Genomic DNA, 25,664 nt, shown 5'->3' with positions numbered 1-25,664 from the left:
GTTTTCTATGGGTGATGTCACACTCACTCAGTCCAGTTCTGATATACAGTTAATGGTTATTAATCATAAAGCCAATGACAACATTTTTTTTCCAGTAACAGAACCTAAATATAAAGTTTTCAGCCTTTATGGATGAGGGACGTTTTTTAGTTTTCTATTATACTGTTTTATAAAGCAATCTTATCGCATCTTAAAGATGAGAACTATAAAACTTTTGTGTTTTCTGTAGGTACTTAGATCTCAAGTTAAGATTGCAATTGGAAAAGAAACTAAAAGTAAAATAAAAGAAAAAGGGTGGAGCCACAGATGTGCGTCAATCCTCGGTCGCCTCTCTGGGTGATATCTGGTTTAATCTCACTCCATCTCCTCCCAGACGCGCCTTCCAGCCCTCCCAGATGGATGTCCTCCACATGCTCTGCCTTCCTACGCAAACCCGTACCTGCTCAGCAGTCACAGCCACCTTTGTTATCAGCGTTTTACTTTGAAAAGTGCTTACATTATCTGAAACGGCCATTGAGCTAACACTGTAATCGTCTTACCGCCCATCCAAAGACAATTAGAAAATTACAAGGATCAAAACAAAACTGAAGAGAACACCTTACCGGGGATGGTATTATCCAAAATAAAAGCAACAGAGCCTCCGACAAACATAGCAGTGGTGAGGAGAACGTTCAACACTTGGTCAATTTCCACTATGCCTGAAGGAGAAAAGCAAAGAGTATTTGTCACCATAAAGGAATCTGACATTTGTATACAAACAGGACAGCTCGAGCGGCTTCCCACTCACCGGTGACCAGCGGGTTCTGCTTGAGGTAGCTCGGCAGCATCAGACCGAAGAAGATGGAGAAACCCAAGACGAAGAGGTTTCTGGAGGAATTCAGGTCAACAAACTGCAGGTTGGACAGTCCCACTGCGGTGATCATCCCGAACAGGGTGCAGAACAGAGCTCCCAGAACCGGGTCGGGCAGAGAGGCAAACAGGGCGCTGAATTTCCCCACAAGTCCCAGCAGCAGCATCATGGCAGCACCGTACTGGATTACACGCCTGCTGCCCACCTGAGACAACAAAGTGACAGAATAAGTTCAACTTTAAAACTCCTTTAATTTTTTTGAAAAGTTGCTCAGCTTAATCGGTTTCTTTCATATTTTCTTTTTAAGACCAAAACATTTATTATAATATCTGTGTTGGGCCTTCCTGCTGGACAGCTGCTTATTTTAAAATCGATCAAATGACCTGTGCTCATACAGGGAGGACTTTTTCCCGGGTCTTCAACATTTCAGGATGAGAAGGAGGAACGAAGGCTGCAGGGATTACCTTTGTGATTCCCAGAACACCTATATTGGGGCTGGAGGAGGTGGAGCCATTTCCTGTTCCGAAAAGTCCATCCAGAACGCAGGAAATGCCCTCAACAAAAATCCCTCTGCAGAAACGACAAGATGTTGTCATGATTTAAAAAGAAGAGGCCTGCTAGACGTCCTTAAAACCACCTGACAGTGCTGAGATCAGTGCAATAACCTGTTGATGGCGTGGATGGGAGGCGGAGGAGCACAGGACAGGCGTGCACAGGCATAGTAGTCCCCAATGGATTCGATGATGCTGGCCACCACAGCGCTCATCATGCCGATCACGCCTGCGGCCGTCACGGTGGGCATACCCCACTGGACTGTGGGAGTGAGCGGACACAGACCCAAAGCTCAGTATTTTCCCCGTTAACCCACTTCTATCAGCACTCAGAGGAGGATGGCAGTTCAAGTTCTGGACCTGGCGGCGTCCAAATATTCGGAGTGAGAACGGCGGGCAGAAATTGTTTGATACACTTACGGGGATAGGGGACTTTGAACCACGGAGCGGCTGTGAGGATGCCCTGACGTGCGTCTGTGCGCGCGTAGAAACCATACTTGTCCTTCTCCGGTGGGAAAACGTCGGTCACAGTAAAAATGAAACACAACAGCCACGACACCAGGATGGCCATAATGATCTGTGTGCAAAAAAACAAAAAAAAAAAGGCTCATTTAAGCAGCATTTCATTTAAAGAAAAAATGTGCTAACATAAAACAAAAGAAAGAGTGATCATTGAAATAAAAACGTAAAGAAAAGTAAAAAGAAATTAATTTAAAGTAAGCTTAAAGTAATAGTGCAGATGTAAACTTTTTGAAGAAAAACTGTTCAAATACAGCTGAGAACAGGTGGGTCTTTAACCCGGATTAAAATAAACTGAGTGTTTCAGCGGATCTAAAGCTTTCTAGAAGTGTCTTCCAGATCGGTGGAGCATAGAAGCTGAATGCAGCTTCTCCATGTTTGGTTTTGACTTGAATTGACAAGACTGGATCCAGATGACTGGAGACATCTGGTATGTTCATGCTGGGTCAAGAGGTCAAGGATGTATTTTAATGCTAAACCATTCGAAGCTTTAAAAACCAACAACAAAGTGTTCAAGTTTATCCTCTGGCAGACAGGAAGCCATTGTAAAGACTACAGAACTGGACTGATGTGATCTACTTTGTAGAGCTGTGAATAAGTTGCAGATTGATTGATTTTTTTGGTAGTCCTGTAAAATCACATCAGATCTCTAATCATTGCAGATTCTGTTAAATGTAGGTCCATCACTACACCCAGGTTTCTGGCCTGGTTGGTTGTTTTAGTAGATGAATAGGTTGAAGCTCTGTAGGGACCTCCAACTGTTTCTCTGTAGCCCCAAAGACAAAAACCTCACTTTTGTTCTTGTTTAACTGAAGTAAGTTGTAGCAGATCTATTCATTACTGTACCAAGAGTCTGTACAGAGCCTCGGTCTCCTGATGTCATTGAAATATATGTGTGGTTACGGTAAATAATGTTGTTCTTTATAACCGGATTACAGAAACTATGTAAAACTATAAAATGAATCAACTCCCTAGGGGTGCGATTATAAAAGCTCGCTTCTTCCCACTACTTTTCAAGCAATAAATCAAGCTCTGCATGATTTTAGTTCAAGATCTCTATATTTCATTAAGCAAGTGTGACTTAATTATGTCTGTTTTCTTTCCTGTTTTCTCTATGCATTTCAACAATTCTGTAATGGGTTTGATAAATCTGTGTATTTTTTTTATTGTATGGAGTACAATTTGTGCTTGAAATCAAATCAATCAATCAATCAATCAATCAATCAATCAATCAATCAATCAATAAGCTGGTTCAGTGGGAGCATGTAGATCTTCAATAGAAGTAGTTCCAGGATGGAGCCTTGGGGAACTCCACATGTAATCTTTCTTGGCTCAGATGTGAAGTTACCAACTGACACAAAATGGAAGAGAGAAGGTCTTTAAGATCTTCATCAACTTCAATACCTTCATAAAAGTCTCATTAAACAGTGAAAAATAAAAAGAATGTGAAAAACCTAGAAAACAAATTAAAGGGTGACTTAAAGTCATCCTTTAAGTCACCCTTTAATCAAACAGAACAAGTACGTATTTGACTCCAAGCATCAATAAACATTTTTCAACAGAAGACAGACTTCAAACAAATGTTTTTTTTCCACAGAAAATGGTCATAGTTTGGTTTGAAGTTTGATTTCAAAGTGTTTTACATTTCAAAAAGAAATCAGCAGCAGAAATGTCAAACCAGCAGGCAGTTGCAGTGATTTTAATGATTTGACCAGCAGAGGGTAGAAAAGTACAGACTGATACCAAAAGGACATTAGTTCTGTTGAATAATGTGACTTATGAGGACATGCAGCTGTTAAAGTCTGTGCAGAGGAGAGGACAAAACCAACAAGTCTGAATACAAGTTCTATAAAAGCTGATGCTTACAGGAAACATTTTGAAGACCTGCAGCCTGTAGGAGGTCCAGCCCTTCTTGGCTTTGTAGATCGGCAGGGGGAAGTGGACGTTCCTGGCATATTGTGAGAAGAGCAGCACCAGGAAGATGGTCCTGCAGACACAAAGCGGCCCTTTTCATTAGTGTGGCTCTCAGTCGGATTATTAACCGTCCTCTCTATTCCCCTGTTTGGAGAACTATTTCAGTACCAGCCAGCATGTTCCATTTAAGCTGGTTCCATGTCAGATAGGGACTCCAGGGCGTCAGAGCCAATCAATTACCCCAACTGCCTGAGAAAGCAATGGCAATTACAGGCAGACATCCTCTAGAGCCAGACGAGAGGGCCTGGAGCAAACAGCAATGACGCAGCAGGAGCTGAAGTCACGACGCCTTCATCCTACACACGCCCCCTCATATGAGAGCAGCTTTAATGTCAACCGACAAAAGTCTCTCTTTTTTACATTTATAATAAATCAATTTCGCTAGTCTTTTTTGTGGAAAAAGGGTTAAAATCACTCCTAACCAACATGCGATGAAGTTCAAAACAAAAGTTTCTTTAGAAAGAAAAAGCAGAGGAAAGCTGTCAGGCAGTTGTTATGGTTACGTAAAAGGACCAAAATAATTCAGTTCTAGCCGTGGAAGCCCCAGACGTCCAAACAAATGAGCAGGTCAGTGACTGAGTTCAGACTTACAGCATGGCGATGCCCCAGTGTTTTCCTGCCCTCTCCCCTGCAGCCTGGAAGCCCGACAGCCCGATGAGGGCCACGGTGGGGGTGATGGTCAGAGGTCCAATGTACTTCAGCAGCATCCCAGGCAGACCCAGCAATCCGATGCACACCTCGATGAGGCAGGACACGATGATGGCCCCCTGGATCTGAGGGCACAGAGGATCGTTTAAACCTGTGCATCTAAATATCAGAACATTTCTCAACCAAAGCAGAATAATGATCCTAAAAGAGGCTGAATGCTGAAATAAGAGAAACCTTTAATGCTGCAGAAAAAAAATAATCAAAATCACATCAGAAGGAATTAAAACAGTTTTGTAAACAGGTCGATGTGGCTTCATTAAACACTGAACATCAACTCTTATAAATCAATGTTTAAAAAAATCCCATCTTCTTAGCATCTGCAACAGCTTTTCCACAGGTTTAGGAGTCTTTGGTCTTCCAGAGCTCACACACTGATTTTGAATGGGAGGACCTGCTAAGGTGTCTTATTGGGTTGAGGTCAGAACTCTGTGTGGGTCGGTCAAGTTTTTCCACACTAAAAGAAGACATGTCAGTTTATTTTGCAGGAAATGAGGGACCAAACTCAGTTCCTGAAAAACAACCCCACACTTGGCAATAGCCAAACCCAGATTCATCCATCAGATCAGCAGACGGAGGAGCAGGATTATTTCCGTTATGCTGAGGTTTGGATGGACCGTAGATGGTCGGCTTATTCCCAAACACAATCCACAAATCTCTCCATGAGCTATTCTGACATGAAGTCTGGAGGTGATTCATTCTGCAGAAGGCTGGTGACCATGATGCTGCTCAGCATTCGATGACCATACTGAAGGTTTCTGTTACCCAATACTTTGCCGCCCTGTTGCTGCAGTTCCAAATCCTTTTTGGCTTTGTCATAACACCTCTTACACTTTAATGAATACTTAGTGTGAAAGGTTCACAACCATAAATTCACCAATAGAGGACCATTCTGTCACCGTTTGTTTTTAAGACCCACTCCACATGAAGGAGCTTTTGGTGATTTTAACATGACCCATCATTAATAGTTCAACAGGAGCAGATGAAAAAATTGCCGTTGGAAAAAGCTAGTAGGCAGTAGACGTAGGTGCTAAATTCTGCAGCCCACAATCTCCCTGCATCCATCCACTTGCAAACAAATACAACCATTAACATCTTCGTTTTCCTTATTTTATGCCGGCATCTGGATCAAAACAGTTCAGCTGGATAGCTCCGATATTGTTGGCCATTTTTGTTGGATCGATAATACTAGGTTGGGGTTATAAGGGGCTGTAGGGTAGAAGGAAAGCATGTAACAGGTGCATGCTGGGAAATCACAGGAGGTTACCCTGCACCAACAGTTCCACACACACAACTCAGAAGTGAATTTTTGATGAACTACTCCAGAAACTGTGTCCTAGAAAATGAGTTTGTGAATTTCTTCTTGCATTTCGTCTAAAAACGACATATTGACAAAAAAAAAGACCACTGGGAATGCTTTTAGAATAGATCTAAAGATGATCGGAGTGGGACTTTCTGTGGTTTGGCAAACATTTGAATGGGATGGTGTACTTCTTTTTTAATATTAAAAAGTGGGAAAGTGAGTGGGCCCCAATACTCTAAAATCTTATTACCGGTAAGTAAGGAGAATTGTCACATTAACCCCTCTAGGAACCGGTTTAGGAGATTTCAGCTCATTCCTCATACTCCTCATTAGCGGTGCAGCTGTGAATCAGCACTTTCTGACTCTATAAGTCATCCAGTCCAAGAAAAGCCCACACATAACCAGCACTCCCCCCCCCCCCCCCCCCCAACCTTTGTGCAAACAATTTGTTAAATAACACCAGAATCAGAGATTATGAAAGGCAGCGAAAACGTCAGTGTTTGGTTCATTCATTCACACAAACTGAATAAACAAAAATAAGAAACCAACATATTTTACGGCTGTGGCACAAAGCCTGCAGATCCCCCCCGTTCTTGGAAAAAAACAACAACACTATAATTTGTTTTAAACTATTGAATTAGGACAGAGCAAATATTTAAGGAGGTTGTGTAAACTCTTATGAGAGCAGCTATTAATGTTGGGTTGAGAGAAATGTCACGCACATTTTTTACAGCAAACTTGCTTGTACACGATTACATGGCAGACTGCAACCTTTCATAATGGTCGCTCACGTGTGTTATTCCACATAAATCCCTGGGATCTCCAATGTAGTCTCACCTCCCGTATCCTTGGGTGCCAGATGTGCTCGGTATGAAGGAGCTCCGTCCCGTTCAGCCCCGGAAACTCTGCTCAAGCAAAAGGATAAGAAAAGCCAGAAGGCATTCCTATTAAACAGAAGCGAAGAGACAAACAATCTGATCTTATTTAAGTCATTCTCTGTTTTGGTGTCTTTGCAGCCTCCAGCAATGTGAGCATGTGCAGCTGAGTCAGAAGTAAACCCACCACAGTTTTAAATCACTGGATTTACCTGTGTTGTTGCACTTCCACTTATCCAGTGACAAGATGGCTTTGGCTGGTGCAAGGAAAGCAAAGGCGCTGGCCTGGAACAAAGGCAACCTAAACACAAGAAATCAGCAGTCAGGAATGCTCTGCAAAAGAGTTGGATGCTCTGTGGAATCAAAAAAACCTAGAATAAAGGGTTCTACTATTCTTGAAAACCTGTACTTCCACTGGAACAGACAGACATGTTGTAAAAGTGCCCCTGAAAAATCTATAAAGCAGGAATAAGGAGTTCAATCTTGAGCAGAAACTGATCAGGAAATCTCTTGTGAATAAATCTTAAAAAAATAAACCTCTAAAGGATTTGTCTGTCTGACAGCCGCAGATTCTGACAGAAACGCACAAAAGTCTTTTTGTGACACAAAGACTCATTAAGCATAAATGTTTAGACAGCAAAAGCAAATTAAACACAGGACAATTTAATTGCAATTTTATTTAATTGCAGTCGACTCTACACCGATTCTGAATGTTTGATCTTTTGTGAGTTTTCCTGCGTAATCCTGCTGCTGGGTTAGATAATCAAACTTTTTCAAAGCGTGAAACTTTGCTTTTTAAACAAATAACCAATCTTGAAGTGAAAGCATCTTTGAAGTTATCAATACATTAAATTCTTAGGGGTAATGCATTTTTTTAAAGCAAAATAACAGTTTTTAGTGTCAGGATTATAATAAAACTCAGTTTTAGTCTTTAACTGTGTGAAAGTGTTCTTCATGTGACTAATTTGCAGCATACAATTAAATCCAACACTTCACCTAATTTAGCAGGACCATCAATGAAGAAAAAAAAAACAATGAATATTCTTTTTATAAACTTTGACATAAAGTCAGGAATGAGGGGGTTAGAATTTCACATTGAATCGTGAACCTGTCACAAATTTAATTCATTTTGATGCCTAAATAGATTGAATAAGAAAAAAAAAAGTATCAGTGCTGCATGATGATACATGTACTCAGAGGAAACGATCAGAACATAAATCGGTGACATTTCCTAATAGAATCCACAAACAGAATCCTCTAGAACTCTCAGTTCAGACACTTGGGATTCATTAAACAGACCATTTGTCTCACAGTCATTCTGATGTCAGCAGGCTCCATTTAAAGCCAGGACTTGGCATGTGATTGTTATGTTCATTCCAAGCTTCACGTTTACATAAAACATCTGTAACAAATATTCAGAGAGCCTGTCTGGACATAAAGATCTGCTCTGACCGCATCCTTCCCTCCTCCACCCTCAGTTGTCCCCTTTCATTACACTTCTCTGGAGATGGTCATCTACAGAGACGGAGAGGGTTAGTGCTGCGACATGGAGGCAAGATCCACTGACTACATGAGAAATAGACAGTGACCACCTTCCCCTAAAGCTCCAAACAGGAAGTACGTGTTGGTTCCAAGAGGTCAAAATCCTAACGACTTCTATTGAGAAATAAACAGCTATTACTCGGTCGTTGTATTTGTCAGAAAAAACATTCTTGATTCCTAAATCCACTGTTTAAACCATTTAAATGGATATATTACATAAAGTACAAAATTAGTTATTAGAAAAAGACAGATCATAACTTTGTATTTTTCTTTTAGGGATTTACAAGAACATTAATAGTCTTTTGAGCTCAAAGTTTTGTGTGTTAAATGTCAACAGAGACGAGAAATTAAGTAAGAGAAAATGTAAGTAATGAAGACTAGATTATTATGAGCTCAATCTGTTACCTGTTGATATTTCTCTAAAAAAAATTGAAAGAAAAACAGATTACTAAAGTAAAACTTTAAAAAATGTGATGAAAAAGTTCATTTTTTGGATCAGTGAATCACATTTGTCAGTTCTGGGAAAATGACACGTAAAAAAAAGAGAAAGGCTGAATGGAGGTGAGGCAATCGCCTGCACTGAACTGAACTTTTATGAGAGTAAAAGAACTTTTAAGGTTTTGATTATAACATCCCCTCTTCATGACAGCATAAGTAGGTAAGAACAAGAACAATAAAAAAAAAAGGAAAGGCTGGTTACAAAATAAACAATCCCATTTGGTCGGAGCCACTTTACTGTGAGAGAGGGGAGTTCACTGCCCAGGGGGGGTGAGGAGGTCCTGCGAGGACACGGGGGGTCAGACAAGATGAGGAGGGAGCAAGAGGAGATATTTGCATTCGGGGAATGCGAGCTGCCACAGTTATGTACCACAAGAAAAAAACTGAAGAGCTTGTGAGAAGTAGGTCAAAGCATTTCTTTCTGACATGTTTGTACTGGCATTTGTGAAAGTAGGTCTACCAGCTTAATTTTGGCTCTTGCACTGGAATGATGCAACGCATAAACTTCCCTCCTCAGTAATAAACGTCCTCAGTTATTTTGGATCTGCAGTTTTTCCTCCTATAAACCACTTCATATAACAAAATTGCAGGTAACCCTTTAGCACCGAAGCTTTAGCTCTAGTGTTTACCTTCTTTTAACAACCATAAACTCTCCAACCGTTTGTGCAATTAACGTAATTAATTACATGTCTATGAAGACTCTCATTCATCCAAGTTGGTTCCATTGTAGTAGGTTTAGGGGATGTCATCTGGACTTGGTTTTAAAGTTCGAGTTCTGGACTTTAAAACCAAGTCCAGATGACATCCCCTAAACCTACTACAATGTAATTAATTACAGTGGATTCTAAGCGGAGAAAAGCGGCTTTGCGCCGCACTACAACACTAATTTAGTAATGTGTTGCATATCTGTGCTAAGACACAAAAGGCAGTTTTCTTCACATCTGAATCAGCTGATTCACGTTATTTAGGTGTCGCTGGTGACATTTCCGGTGTTACAAAGTTGCACAGATTTTCATCAAGGATTGGAAGAAGAGCAGAAACATGTTAAAAGTATTTTAGTTTGATTCTGAATGGTAAAAAATAGAAAGTTAACAAGGAAGATGATAAACAATGCACAACCAGAGGCACCAGTAGTGGAACGTTGTGAGACAGGGCAGCATATACCTGCAGCCAAACGTGGTCTGCAGCAGGGTGGTGATCCCCACGCAGAAGAAAATGGTCCCAATGAGCTGGCTGGTGGCCCACTGATCGGAGCCCACGCACATGGCCTCAGCGAGGAGGAACGGCACCGCAATAGTTCCACTGAAGCAAGTCAGGTAGTGCTGCAAAGAAACGGTGAAACCCGGTTACTGAGCACATTTGCATCATAAATGAGTTTTCACGTGTCATAGCAGAAGATTTCTGAGATTCAAGAAAACAAAATATTATTTAAAGACCCACTCCAATCATCTCAATCCAATTATCTATTTTCAAAGAGTTCCCAGTAATCTTTTAATTGCAATTATGCCTGCATCATTTTTGAGGACATAGTTTCTGCAGAGAAGTAGTTCATTAGAATTTTAACCTCTGATGTCTATGCGGGGGCTCTCCTGCTAGCTTACAGCCCCTCACATGCCTAACCTAAGATAACCGGTGCAACAAAAATAGCAAGTAATGTTGGAGCTATCCAGCCGTGCAGTTTTGAGCCAGATGGGGACGAGGAAAACAAAGACGTACATGAATCTAGTCGTCTACAAGTAGAGCAGGGAGCTTGTGGCCCGCCAGGCATACTTTCTGTGTAAGAAATTTGATCTTATTCAAACTGTTTTGTTCATCTGCTTCTGATTCACAATGTTTTAAAAAAGATATACTAAGAAATGTAATTTTACTATTAATTTTCTTTATACGTGTCCATCAGAAAAAAGCCACAATAACATGTAAAAACCACCATTTTCCTCATAGTGGATCTTTAAAAAGGTCTGTGGGATAAAGGAGGATGTTATGCATTTCACTGCATAATATAAAAATAGAAGAAAAAATGTGGCAGAAGACTTGAATATCCAAAATTGATGAATGAGGTCAGAATCATAAAAAAAAAAAAATATATATTTTTTGTTTGTAAGGAAAAAAAATCCTTTCAGGTGTGATTGTAGCTCTTTCGTCTCTCCAACAAAAGAATCAGGTGAGCGCGCCCCATTGGAAAACTACCAGAATGACTATAACTCACCTGGGAACAGGTGAGGTCATTTTCCTCTTAGAATACTCAGCGGTTTCATGCATCAGTAGTTTTTCCTCCGTCAACAGAATTACTGCGGTTCACAGTGTGAGGCTGTATTTTGAATGAACGATGTATGAGGCATCAAGGTCACAGATGGGTTTACTACCAAAGATCTAACCTCCACTAAAAAGCAAGACGGTCTTCACATCGATGCAAAATCGTCTGAAGTAAGAATTCATGCTAGGAGTTCTGTAGCAGCAATGCAAAAACTAACCGGGACTTTTTGTTCAGACGGACTGACCCAGACAGAGTTGATCTCACCTCCGACATCCGTCTCCGAATTTTTATGTGACCTGACAAGCTCGCTGAAGGAAGAAGCTGAGTTCTTAAAATCATACCGTGACTCACTAGATATAACTTCACATCATATTAGCCATGACATGACCCTTAAAAACACAATAACAATGCCAGAAAGAAGTTCTAAGCAGTTCCTAACTCAAGAGATCCAATCTGGGCAAAATTCAAGCCTTGATTTGTGCTGAAATTGAACAAAAAATGATTTTAGTTTTCTTTTTAGCCATTAAATTGAAATGGTTTGCACTGTGACCGTGACTAATTAGCATTCGTGTTTGAATAAAAACAGTTCTGTTGTCTTATCAATCTCGATGCACTGAAAGTATTTACTGTGAACAGTGATAGTTACGAGCTTCTACCAGGAGTGACTAATAGAAGATGACAAGACAAAAGTTTCAGTGTGAGACACGTGCACGATGAGAACATGAACCTCGTGAACCACTGCAGTGACGATGCAGAATGTTATCCTATCTGTTGGTATGGTTTCCTGCTGTGTCATGAACAATGCAAGTCAGAGGAAAAATACTGGCAGAGTGAACAGAAAATGTGTAGGTGGTGTTTGAGTCACCTGTAAGCCTAGGAACACGCACAGATACCAGGGTGGGGTGTCTTCAATGGTATAGATCATATCCATCCTCCGTGCATCTGTGCTGCCGGTGCTGTCAAGCGTCTCAGACATTGAGCTCTAAAGAAAAACAAAGAGAACAACGGGAATAAGCCGGAAGTCTTTGCATCTGGTCGGTGAGATTTATGGAAAAGTACGCAAAAGCAGCTGTTCCGTGTCAAATCAATATGATGGATCAGCATGTCTGAACAGATGTCAAGAGGCTTCGTGAGGAAAAAAAACCTGACGTCTAATCAAATGGAAAAACTACTTACTGAGGGACAAAAAAGTAGAAGTGAAAAATAACAGAAAGGTTCCCCTTTTCTTGTCAGCGTTTAATACAGAACCAGAAACTACCATGGATTTTATGCCAAATGAGCCATTTTCCACTGTTCTTTAGTTTTCATTTGTGAATCAGTTTTGTTCTCCCGTGAAATGTTTGCAGATGTCGCATTTGAGACAAGAAGATTTTGGTGTGAGCGATCACTGTCCTCAGAAAACCAATTCAAGAGAAAATGCCTAAAATGGGATGCTACCTAGGTGTTTGGAAATGACAAAGTCATCAATTATGTGACTATGTCAGTACACTTTTTGACCATGTGACGGAGTCTCTTCAGTTTTCATCCATCCATCTTCAGAACCTGCTGAATCCTTTTCATAGTCACGGGGTTGCTGGAGCCTGTCCCAGCAACTGTTGGACGAAGGCGAGGCACACCCTAAACGTGTCGCCAGTCTGTTGCAGGGCCGCACACTCACATACACACATAGGGGTGATTTGGAGATAACGTATGAAACATTTTGTACTGTGGGAGGAGTGGCTGGAGAAAATTCACGCATGGACGGGGACAACATGCAAACTGCACATAGAAAGCCAGGATTTGAGCCAGAGTCTTCTCACTGTGAGGCAAGAGTAGGGATGCGGTTCAGAAACCGGTATTGTTTGGTACTGTGCCACCTCATAAAATACTGGATAAAAAAGCAGTATGAATAGGAGGAGTGGTATTGATAATAGCTCAACGAAACACATCCCCAGGCAAGAGTGCTAACCACTACACCACTGTGCAACCCTTCTGTTTTTCAGAAACTTAAAAAAAGAAAATAAAAATGGGAAACCGTTTTTAAGGGCAGATACCTTCTCTGCTCCTTGATTATCTTTAGTGTAGATGGACATCAGCTCTGTGTTCTCGGTGTCCTGGTCCCCACTGGCACCACCCACTCCATTAACCACCACCTAAACACACAAGCACTTTCAGTTATGACGTCAGCGCTTTCGACTTGAACTGGCACAACCCAGCGTGTCCGGACAAGCTGGTGGAGGGAATGAGAGCTCCAACATGGATGTCGTTGGTTTGCTGACAAAATCATGTAAATGATGCAAAGCGTGCACTGAAATGGGTCAAACATAGGATCCTCGACATGGATGAGCTTCCTGAAGAGGGAAAATGTTGAGTTATGGAGGCACATCCCTTCCATGGTGTAGGTCCACCTGCAGGACATGTGATGGCGCCTCTGGAATATGTCTTTAAAGGGCTCCAATTTTTACTGTGAGCAAAAATGTTATAATAATAATAATAAGACAAATGATATTAAGCTTTTCCAGACCCACAAAGCCCTTACAATGTCTATCCATAATTGATTCACTCCTCATTCATACTTGGTGATGATGGTTAGCTCTTGGTGTGGCCACAGGAGCAGACTGACAGATGCCTGGCTGCCAGTACGCGCCTACGGCCGCTCTGACCATCACCGGGACATTCATACGCATTCACACCAGGCAACTTTACACCATCAGGAAAAATGCAAAACCTAAAAGGTGCCAAGCTAAAGCCTGCAGAAGAGCAGGTTAAAAATCAGCCAAAACATTTCACGACAGAAAGAGTTTGAAGTTCAGAAATGTGTGTCTGAGCAAAGCCTGGAAAAGAAAGAAAAAGAAAGGATGGAATGAAGCTCATCTCTGGGAAGTTTCAGGATCAGATATTTGAAAAAAACAAAAATAAAAAAACATCTCATGGTGGTTCTGTTTTGTAAGCTTCCTCACATCTGCCACTTTATGGTGTGGAGACATGGACTCAAATGAGGAAACTGAAGGAGCAAAAAAAAAAAAAAAAGAAAAGTAAAGAGCTTTAAAAGATAAAAAAAGAAATGAAACTCTAGAACTCCGTTCTCACCTTCAAGAGGACTGACACTCTGTGTATAATTAAAGATGGAGATAAAACTTGCTTTCTTTTAACATCTAGCCTGAGTCTCATGAGCTTTCTGACTTCAGAGGGTTTTACAAACACCTTATGGTCTGGCCTTTATTGGTTTGTGCTCTCGACATTACAAATAATCTGTTTCTACTGGTTTTGAGATTACTTAAATGGATTTGAGTGCCTTTGTTCGCTCTCCATGAGCCAGGAGGACAAAGAAAGGAAACAGGGATCTAAGAGAGCATGCAGCGGTCTGTCAGGGTGAGGCTGTTCACTCAAACAAACAGGATCCATGAAAGAGCAATAAAAATCAATACAAATGTGATTGTGAGAGAAGAAGAGCAACGATGGGAAGGAAGGCAAATGACAATACATTTAAAACATCTCGTCTTCGCCGCTTGTGAGCTTCTGCGGTTTTACTTGATAACTTTCTTTAAGAGTGAAATGGAGTTTTGTACCGGAATGGGGTAGAAATCGACTCCATGCTTTCTGTCGTCTTCATATTTTCCGCCGTCACTGCTGCTATCCAAGGACTTTGAGGTGTTCTTCCCCACACCCATCCTGGCGTCTTCACAGTCCTTTCCCTCCTCTTCCTCAGTCCCTCCCGTGTCTTCTTCTAGTGAGCAGACTGCAGATGAATCTCTCAGTCCGATGACATTATCCAGGAGTGCGTCATCTGCTTAGAGAAGAAGAAAAACCAACACAAAAATAGACATAAATGAACCATTTTTGAATTAATTCAAGACTTAACATTTATTGTTACCTCCAAAGAACTGAGGAAACTCAGGTCACATGATGAGAATGCATTTAGTACCAATTTGAGATGAAAAATAAAATGACTACATGTGAGTAAGAAGCTTTATGCATAAATAGAATGCAGTATTTCTGGATTTGGGCAGCCGCACGAGAATTTTCTAAAGAAAAAAGAGAAAAAGGATTAAAGAGGATTTCCTGTTTTACTGTTTTTGTGGGCTGATAATTTTAAAAAAAAAAGACTGTTTTTTGAAAATCAGATAAAGACAAATAAAGATATAACGGATGATTAAAGGAAAAATAAATTGCTGAATGTGTCAGGTCATTGATGGAGAAGAGAGGAGGAAATGGGGGAGGGGGGGGGGGGGTTGTAAGGGAGAGGGCGAACTAAAGAGGCATCTCTGAAAGATGAGGGAGAGGATAATCAGAGCAGAGAGATGATGGTGAAAGAGCAGCAGAGGCAGGGATGATGGTTTGTCCCGTACGGCGAGAACAGGTGCCTCTAATTCTCAGTATTGTGTCGTTTGGAGTTTGCGTGACTGACAAATGCTTTTGGTGCACGCAACAATTCCAGTCACTAGTCATGTTTTCTCGTTAGCTTCATAAATGAAAACAAAAACGGGAAAGGAGGCGATGCTTCCAAGTTCCTGGAAAACTCAACGATTCTAAAATCGTATTAAAGTAGTCAAACTAGACGGGCAGGGGCTTTAACAAAAGTAAACACTAAAATAGAGTATTGTTCGTTAGACAAATTATTTAAATTAACGTGGCATGTCTGAGCGCCATTGTTTCAGTCACATATTTAAAGAAAAAAACTGTAGTAAAAATTTGTAAAAAAAAAAAAAAAACCTTCAAATTAGAATCCTTTAATTAAAAAGTTAAGGTTAGTTTGCTTTATTTTGAAGGCTGGCTGCTTAACCCAGATGCATTACTGAGTGTTCAAGACTCACCAATAAAAACAAGAGAGCAGAGAACAGAAACCTTCACACAGACCCTGAAGGTTGAAACTCTCCTTAAGAGCTTCAATTAAATATCGATCCAAGCCTTCAAATATTAAAGCTTTATATCGATCCAGTTGACTTTTCCAACTTAACTCCAGTGAAGATTTGCTTTATTGTCTTTATCCCACTCACCAATGGAGGCGTGGCACATAGATAGGACTTCAGTGTTTTTAATCACAACCCACATTCAATAATAAGAAAAAAAATTCATGCTCTCGACTTCCAGTGATGTAGAGGAAGCCATATGCCAGTCTGAGTCTGTCTGCATTATTGTTGAAACTTTTCAAAGTTAGAGGATAAAACTCCTGATTTGAGCCCATATTTTCTCTAAAAGTATGCCGTCTATCTAAAAAAAACACGTATTTGTATGGAGCTGTGATCTAAATAACTGCAAAGGACACATTTAAAGCATATGCTGATTACCAGAGCAATTAAAAGATAAACAAATTAAACACTAACTACTGCTGTCATATATTGATGAGAATTACAATAAAACAGATTATCTATATGCCTAAATACTATTAGATTCTGCAGAATCACAAATATCAGCAGTTCTGAGGACAAAACTGCAAGAAATACAAGCAGAAATAGAAGAACTCGTGTTTTCATACAGTCCAATTTGTCATCAATTTAGGGTTGTTGTTCCTTTTTAAATCCCGTTTTGTCCCAGACTATAAACAGTTTTTCTAGTACTGACCCCCCCTCCCAAGCCACTATCCCGGCTTGCAGTGTAAAATGTTGGGATAGGTGTAATACCTAGTTGACACATCCCATCACTCCTGTCAAGCGGGGCGGCTGGGAGCATCTGTGTGGAAGGAGCGAGAAGGAAAGGAAGAAGAGGAGGAGGAGGACGAAAAGAAGAGGCTTGAGTTCAGAGAAGAGGGGGTGGGGGGGGGTACATAGGAGGAACACACAAGGGTCAGGGAGGAGGAGGAGGGAGGCGAGACATGAGTTAATTTTACAATTAGCATTTCACAAACACTCTGATGAACTGATTAGAACTCTGACTATGCGGTGAAATAGAGCCTGAGAAGATCAACCTGGGATCCATGACAGTGAGTTTTGACCCAAGTGCAACTTGGAAAACTTCTGAAGATCTACTTTACGTTTTTCAGGTGATTAATACAAGTTAAGATGTAATTTTTTAGGTTTAGGACGACACTACTACATTTTTCTTATTAGTCAAACAAAAAAAAAAAATCATAGGAAATTTAAAACTCTCTCCCGGTGAGACGTAAGAGAAATAACGGTTCTTCATCAGGACAAAGCTGCAAAAACACAGAAGGACTCCAACATTTCCCTATTGAGGGCGAAATAATGGCGAGCGAGCTGACTTCATTTGGTTGGAGCCGAAAATTAGCCATTTCTATCGGTGACGTCACACTAACTCGCTTCAGGTGGCAATTGCAGTCAAATGTATTCTCACCAAAAATACACAAACCCTAAATTTTTAAGTTATGCCAGAAAACAAAAATCATCTAAACAAGATTTGTGTCCTGAATACATGGAAAACAACATGAGAAAGGAGAAAAAACAAACTGACCGGTCAAATAATCTACGGTAAATTAAACACTTTATTTTTCTCAAGTTTGTGTTTCCAGCACTCGGACCTGAACGTAACCGACCCGTGGCATGTTTTATGCAGAGCATCCCTGCAGGGCCCCAACGTCACCATCGCCCAAGAGACTTGACACCCCGACCGATTCCTCTGGGCTGTGTGTCTGCTGGTGCTGACAGGGAGTACCATCACATACACACAAACTGGCAGCAGAGCTGCTTACGCAACATATCTGCAGTTGTGCAACAGAAAGTTATAGAAGTTACAAAAGGAGGCACAGAACAAAGATTTAAAAAAGGAAGTCATTCAAGAGGAACAAAGATAAATGGCAAATTCATTTTAACATGCCTTCAGTCTGGATGTAAAACCATGGTGACCGCATCTGTGCACCATGTGCACCAGATGATTGGGTTACATCTGTCACCCAGCATTAAAAACAGTGAGCGAGCGTTCATGCCCTCTGCGTTTCCATGCGAGAGCTTCCAGCATAAAACACCACATGACTGACCTTCAGGATGTTGGTGGTAAACTCCTATGCATTTACACAGTGGTGAAAACCAGAAAGTTCCACAACAAAATGAAGAAAATGAGTCAACCTTCAAATGAAACCAGAAAAGAAAGAAGGGAAACAATGAGAAAACCTAGCAGAATTGTTAGTCGTCAAACAAAACATGCCTTAAAAAACCTGTTCAAAAGAAGACCAAACAATCATACTCTCTCGTCTCCTTAATTTGTTACAGACTCTTGTAGAATTTGGAAAGCAAAGTCAGGGTCTCTGTTCTGAACAGACATCAGTGAAAGGACTGAAAGCAGAAACAAGTCTTTGTCAGGAACATACTCGCATCAAAGATGTGGCAGTCCTCTGCTAAATTTCTGTTGATGGATCCAGAACTGCCAGTTTGTTCCAAATGTCATTTGATTAAGATCATTTTTTGTATCCATAAAAACCACATGAAAAGCATAAAAAACCCACATACAGCTAAAAGTCACAGCTGTCTTTAAAAAGCAAGTGTGCTAACCACTGCACCACCGTGCCGCCCATCTCAACAGTTAAAAAATAAAAACCCTTTTTAGTTGAATATTTTCTGAAAATATATTTTTATATCATCCTCAGGTCTAAGAACTTTTAAAACATTTCAGTTATTTTCTTATGTAGCCTTGAAATGAGAAGTTTAAACTCAGACAAAAACAATACAATCACATATACTTGTTTATGAAAAATAATTGATAAACCAGTTCAGTTTGATTCTTTCATCATAAAAACCCCAAAAATGTCCTTTGACTTTTCTCCTGCTGCTACGTCTGATGTCACTGTGCTGTTAAACTTCTGCCTCCATTTGGGCCTCATGCTTGTTTGTGGAGTGAAAAATGGATTAATGAGCAGACACGAGTATTATAACAGCCACAGAGTGACAGAAACAACAGATATGTGAGCGGACACACACGGAGCAGTAAATAAACAATTTAATGGCTGTGCAGCATCATTTCCTGTCATTGACACGGATACACAGTTCACTATTTCAGTCAGTAAAATTCATCAATGATGATTTAAACTCAACAAAGGTGGAACTTATTATAGTAAAATATCTTTTATTTGATCAAAGACAAAGAGAAAATATAAATATATTTACATTTGTCACTTCCACATTCTTCTTGTTACTCATTTACTGAGGTGGACAGTGCTGAACTGTTCAAGAACTTGAACAGAAGTTCATAACAATAATTTGGTTTGCACACAAGTTATTCAGATTTTCTAAAAAAGAAAAAAAAGTAACTACAGACATTTCGTCTTCGCTAAATCCATTTCTGTATTGCAAATTTTTTTTTAATATTCTCTCTGCAGTTATTCAGGTTTTAAACTTAGGTTTAAAAACTTTCTTTTTTTGGCCCAATTCTATCCTCTGCAATATTCTAATAAGTGTCAATAGGTTGTGCCAAAAAAAGGCAAAATGAAAAACTTACAGCAGTAATGGGTCACAGGCTAAATGAGAGCGTGATCAGGAACAAAAATTCTCTACAGTTCAGCTCCTCAAAGGGAAATTTTCTCAATGGTGAACAAATGGATTGGTTTTTAATGTCGTGCTAACAGATTTAAACCAAGCAAATCCATTTTTCTTCAGTAAATCCATTTGTTCACGTGTTGACATCTGAAGACCAAATTATCTTTAAGCGTTTGTGAGACCAAAAGTCTGTTCCACTTCCCTTACATTCATTTTACACTAAACCAACTAAACTGTCGGCATGGGGACGCCACATGGTCTCACCACTAAAACTTTAGCTTAGTTTGATCCGTTTATCTGAGGTTGTACCAAAAGAAATCAGATTTTTTAAATGAAATATGTTTTCACTGAACTTCAGGAGCTTCTTTATGTCTTTAGTCTCAGCAGCACATCGATTTTCATGGTTCGTCCAACCTTTGACAAAAACCATATAGTTTATAAGCGTCACAGAAATGTGGTAAAACATGTTGTGCATGTGGCTGTCACGTAAGACAAAGACCCATGAGGCGCTTATATGACGGACTTACATGTGAGCAGGTCGCCTTTCAAGGTCGTGTTTACACTAATGAACATCCCGTCTGTGGAGCAAGGGCAACAGAGATGCTATTTTGTTTTCGTGACAGCAGACGTCTGAGCAAAAGTGACAGGAAAGCCCAAGCAGAGGATAAGAATCCAAACCCGTCTCCTTGACCTGACAACTTCCAGGGGTTTTAAAAACAGCTGATAAGGGTGGTGCTGAAATCTTTCATGACTTCAGTAAATCCCTGGTGTACAAGGCCAACAGATAAATGTGAGAGAGAACTTTACGCCAGAAAAATAACTTTACAAAACTAAAGTTGGTCAATGATTCTGACAATCTGTGCTATGAAAACCGCCTGAAGGATGTCAAAGGCTACTGAAACAAAAGAGCACAGTTCAACCTTTCATTTGGCCTGTTGATTTGATTGCTTTGGCTATAGTCATGGTAACCAATGTCCAAATATTCAAAGCAAGTATAAATCATTCCCCCCTTAGTGTTACTAAAAGAACAAAGCCCTCAGACAGACAGGAACACAATAAACTCTGATTGAACAGAGAATTTACTCAACATAATAGATGTCTATGTGTGTGTCTGTGTGATCAAATTTAGGCTGTTAAAGGTTCATAAACCATTTGATGTTTTGAATGCTCCAAGTAATCATGTTTTAGCATTGACATATAGTTCTAATCTATTAAATGCACCTTATGCAACATATAATACTTTTTTGTGTTTTTTTTTACACTTAAATACCTGTACAGTTAATTTAAGAATACCTTTTGCGCGAACAGATTTGCTGTAAATAAACAAAAAAAAGGACATCTTTAAGATAAATTACCAATCGTCATGATTTTTCCATTTAGTCCCATCTAGACCTAAAATTTAGGAAAAACCAACAGTTTTGTGTGTCGTATCCGATTTCTGTAATAAGAAAAATATAATCAACAACAAACTCACCAAGCTCTTAAAGCGCCACTCCAATGAAAATGGTGTTTTTACCATGGTCTTGTAGTTTTTTTTTTCATGATGGAGGGAATATATAAAATAATTTAAAAACTGTTTCTGAATATTTCTCTATCAAAATCATGTTGGATCAGGAGCTGATGAAAACATGGTTTGAAAAAGCTCAGATTTTTGACACAGCAGCGGTGATGGGCAGGTCAAAGTCTCCCTTCTCCACTCCAACTCTGATGCATCCACTTGCAGACTAATAGATACATAAATGTCTTCAATTTCTGAGCAACCACCCGGCTCAAACTGTACGGCTGCGTAGCTCCAATATTGCTCACAGTTGTTTTTTTGCCACACTAATGTTAGCTTGGGCTTGTGAGGTGCAATAAGCTAGCGGGAGAGAGTGTAAACTAAGGGTTGATGGGAAATTAGCGAAGATCAACTTCCGCGCCAACATTCCCACCCTCAACGCAGGTGAATTCTAATGAGCTCCTGCCAATGTGCAGAAAATGTCTTTTTGATTTCTGATGAGAACTGCACCTAAACACTTTTACATTAGACAAATATATAGTTGAGTGGGATTTTAATGAGTTCTAACGTCAGACTAATGGAAATGTGAAAGTGCATGAAGAGATCTTCTGTGGTTATTCAGCTAGATCACATCCCTGATGACCATCTCAAACTCATATTGGCAAAATTAAACTATAGAAACTGAAACTGAAAGAAAACGACCAAATAAATACATTTTTGGCTTCTACTGGAGGTGCTGCCTCCTATTTGTGCATCTCTGCTTCCTTTTCTTAACCATGACTCAACAAATTCCTTCTGGACGCTGTAAAAACCCATTAATAAATGTGTTTGGTAACGGAACGCTTAAAGGTTGTTGAGCCAGAGGCATTTCAGAAACTTTGTTCCCAGACGGGGAATAAATCAGAGCTACTTTGATGTTAGAAGTTCATGTAATCCTTTAGGCCTTCATGAGCCACACTTTTCCTGCAGATACAATCAGCGTTGCTTGTTTGAACAGAAATCATAGGAATTATCCTTTTCACTCTAATGATCACTGTACCAAGGCTTAGCTATAATGATGCATAAACAGGTTTAGAAGGACTTTAACATCTTTGTCTGCACATGTTTAACACTAAAAAACGTTATCATAAATCAGGTTCAAAGCAGAGTTAAAGGCCCAGACTGAAGGAGAGAAAAAAACATAACTTCATTCCATGCGGTTTTAGTTTAAACTCAGTGTAAAAACAGAACATTTAGTTCCTTTACTTTGTGTAGAAGATGTAAATATTCAGCATTTAGTTAAAGCTTGGATTTTTCCCAGTATTTAGTTTACAAGTAAAAAAAGAAAACTGCTAAAAACGTTTAACCAATGGTAAACCTTTTCAGCGTTTTTTAAGTTGAATCTCTTTTTTCAAGTTATGACCAATCTTTAAGGGGCTCAAGTAACAGTTTATTTAGATTTTAAACCAATTTTAGGTTGCATTATATCAAAGCTGAAGAAGTACAAGCTGAATTTTATCTTGTTTGTTGTTTATTCAAATCAGCCAACATGGAAGGAATCAGTTGCACAAAACCAACTAAAGAATTTGCATATTTTCCATATGTGAGAGTGAATCAGAGGCTAACATGATGCTTTGATGGATAACAATGTAAAGATGGTCAATAACAGCAAATGTCTTGGGGAAATAACATTTATTATGAGGAAATAAATGCACCTCATGCATTAAAATATGGGGAACTCATTCTTGAAATGATCCCTTATTGCATAATAAAACAAAATGTTGAAAATGTTGAAATAAGCAAACACTAGTTACTTGTTTATTCATTCTGAAAACATTCATTTACCTTTTGTCAGGCTACACTGTGGTGTAGTGGATAACTCTCACCTCCCAGGTTTAAATCCCGGCTGACTCCTTTTTGTGTGTTTAATCTGTGTCCAAAAACATGCTTCAAAGGTTGATTGATAGTTATAAGTTGTCCCAAGGTGTAAGTGTGTGTATGTGATGGTGTGGCCGAGCAACCAAGTGGCAACCTGTCAAGGATGTACCACGGCTTCACCCAATAGTAGCTGGGAAAGACTCCAGCAACCCCATAAGGGACTAAGCGGGTTTAGAAAACAGATGAATAGGCTACTTTCATCAAACACTGTAAGCAGTGACATGACCAATGAGAAGTATGTGGGTCCAATCACAATCTGAAAGCATAGAAACAGCCTCACTGTCTCAGCCGAGTATCATGTTGTCCTGTTATGTTACAGACTGGCAAAGCCATTCAGAACATGCTTACTGCTAAAACAAATCTGCTCAGAGAGCTTCTGTGTGGAGGTGTTAAGAAGGCAGGAGTGACTACACAAACAAGGTTTGTAAAGATAAGGTAAAGCTCCACTAATCCTGAAGGCCATCAGCGGTGGAGACTCCTCACAGTGACCAACTAAACCTAACCTAAAAAAAAAAAAAACTGTCAAAAGGACAATTTAGATAAGAGTTATTTATACATCTGTTGTGCCTGGGAGAAAAAAAAGGGAATTTTTGTAAATATAAATTACTTTATGATTTGAAGTTGCTATTGCCAATAACTTATCATTTTTATCCTAAAGGCTGTTGATAGAAATAAAAAATAAGACGAATCTAAGTTAAACTTTTTATAACAGCCCAAAGTTCAGCTTCACATGTAAATTCTTATTTCTAGACATTGTAAAAAAGAAAAAAAGAAACAGTGCAGATGTACAATAAAAGCCGTGACCCATTTCAGATAAAAGACCATGCAGGTCAAAGGGTATTCTTCTGTAAGCCACCAACACTTCATTCAGCAACTGTTAAGATTCTAATGAAAGCTGAGTTTAATGTGAGTCACTGAGGTGTTTTTAAAACTGACCTAAAAAATTATGAACATGCAGGTTTTATTTTGCTATCATTTATGAAGCTGCAATTGGTTTTTAAACACAGCTGTTACAAAATTATTGACGTCCCGGTCTGATCATCCTTTGATCTTTGTTTTCAGTGCTCTCTTAATTATGATTTTGCCATTTTTAGCCAAAATAAAAAAATAAATATGTTGTTCTCTATGACATTTTCTGCAGAGCAGCAGTAGTTCATTAGAAATTCACCTCTGAGGTGTGGAATAAAAAAAACAAACAAAAAAGATGAAGGACTTAATAAAATACATTTTAAATGCCAGTTTTACCCACTCAAATCAGTACATTAGGTCACATCCTGGAACATAACCTCTTATTTAATTTTCAAAATTGAGCAACACATTACAGCCTTATTGGTTTAACTATTAAAAGAAAAAGAAAAAACTAACTTCTGCAGTGGAGGGCTGAGTTAGGAGAAGAGCATCATTCAGAGGAACAGCTCACAGCAGCAGATGCCCATTCTCAGGAGAACAACCTACATTTGATGATGATGGAGTTTGGTTTAATTACGAGGTTATTCCAGATGGCCTCGCTAGTTGCATAAGGATCATATGGTGTCATTTCACCCCCCCCGCCCCCAATCACACCGAGGGACACTGACCAACAGTGGAAAGCCTCATTCCTTCACCCAGCAGTCTGTAACCATCTGTTAAATATGGTGCAGGCCCCAAAATGTCTACTTTAACAAACACACCTATACAAAGCAGAGTGGGAAGCCTAGCATGACCCAGAACTCCAGTGTAATCTTGGTCACATGCTGCTTTCGGTTAACTGGGCCAAGTAACCATTTCTGCTGCCCTGTTGACCTCAAGCAAACCCGTCAGCCAGTGAGGAGAGTCAGGCTGCATTGTTGAGCCACGGTGACAAAAGCAGTGATAACACCGGTGATGGAGGGGGAATAATGAAGAGAAAAACGGAAGTAAAAGTGCACCGTTTACAATCCTCCAATGGGTCAGAGGAGGTATGTAACAGCAGCAACAAAACAATTTCATTCAAGATTTCTAAAGAGACTTTGTTGACAGTCCGATTAAACTTTTTGTGATCAGAGCTGTCCCTTAAAAAACGCACAGAGCACAATCATAAAGCCTTTCGATTTGCTTTAAATCTTACAGGAGCTATATGGGATGTAATATCAGCAGTGAAAGCAGGGTGGTCTAACGTTTACCCCTGGAAATGAAAAGAGAAGACTTGAGTGTATGTGATTAATTGAAGTGTATAGATTATGACATTTCTAAAGATTACATTATTGCCAAACAGCTAAGAGTTTTCAATATCGTCTCTCCAAATCCAGGGTTTTCCGGCAGCAGAAGTGTTTATTTTGTCTGAAAGAAAAGCTAATTTCATTTCCCTGTGGTGCTCAAACAAAACAGGATATCAGTTGCAAGTTTATGAAAAAGAAACCCTCGCAAAACCTATCGACTTTTTTGAGACGTTTTTCTGATAGAATAACTGCAGGTGAAAAATCAAATAGAAGAAGTGAAAGAAATGAGGGATGCCACAATCATTGGTTGAAAACCAACCAGCATGTTACACCATTGAACCGAATCATGGGGAAAGTGAATTGCTGCATCCCGACTGCATGCCAGTATGTTTAAAGTGTCAAAGGAGTGCGAGACAGATTTATAATTAATCGTTTTATAACTTACACCAGGTTCTGAAAGGTTTTGGTCCTTGTTACTTGCCTTTTAGCAATCAAATAAAGACGTTTTGCTGAATCTTTAGGTTTTTTTTGTTGTCGTTTTGTAATAACACATCACATATTGAATGAAAAAAAAAATTGGGGTTTCCACTAAATTGTGG

The 25,664-nt window shown here is 39.7% G+C and overlaps 1 protein-coding gene across 7 annotated transcripts in view; it reads right to left on the bottom strand.

The window, feature by feature from the left end:
* slc23a2 (solute carrier family 23 member 2) overlaps positions 1-25,664 on the bottom strand; it is a 31,802-nt gene that overhangs the window by 3,865 nt on the left and 2,273 nt on the right. For 2 of the 7 annotated variants that reach the window (XM_004072276.5, XM_078953202.1), the window contains exons 2-14: positions 14,620-14,837; positions 13,105-13,203; positions 11,937-12,053; positions 9,982-10,139; positions 6,990-7,078; positions 6,740-6,807; positions 4,486-4,667; positions 3,787-3,907; positions 1,822-1,978; positions 1,516-1,663; positions 1,315-1,420; positions 788-1,055; positions 603-698 (exon numbers count right to left, since the gene is read on the bottom strand). In XM_004072276.5, the coding sequence (XP_004072324.1) occupies positions 603-698; positions 788-1,055; positions 1,315-1,420; positions 1,516-1,663; positions 1,822-1,978; positions 3,787-3,907; positions 4,486-4,667; positions 6,740-6,807; positions 6,990-7,078; positions 9,982-10,139; positions 11,937-12,053; positions 13,105-13,203; positions 14,620-14,721 (1,711 nt within the window). In that variant the 5' untranslated portion in view covers positions 14,722-14,837. Of the gene's footprint in view, positions 1-602; positions 699-787; positions 1,056-1,314; positions 1,421-1,515; positions 1,664-1,821; positions 1,979-3,786; positions 3,908-4,485; positions 4,668-6,739; positions 6,808-6,989; positions 7,079-9,981; positions 10,140-11,936; positions 12,054-13,104; positions 13,204-14,619; positions 14,841-16,671; positions 16,780-25,664 lie in introns of all 7 variants that reach the window. The other 5 variants (XM_011478906.4, XM_011478912.4, XM_011478907.4 and 2 more) reach the window with 5 other exon arrangements.

Source organism: Oryzias latipes, chromosome 9 (genome assembly GCF_053564925.1).
Source record: "Oryzias latipes strain Hd-rR chromosome 9, Olatipes_Hd-rR_3.1".
Taxonomy (NCBI): Eukaryota; Metazoa; Chordata; class Actinopteri; order Beloniformes; family Adrianichthyidae; genus Oryzias; species Oryzias latipes.
Note: the sequence above shows the minus strand (reverse complement) of the source record. Positions and strands in the feature narration are given on the sequence as shown.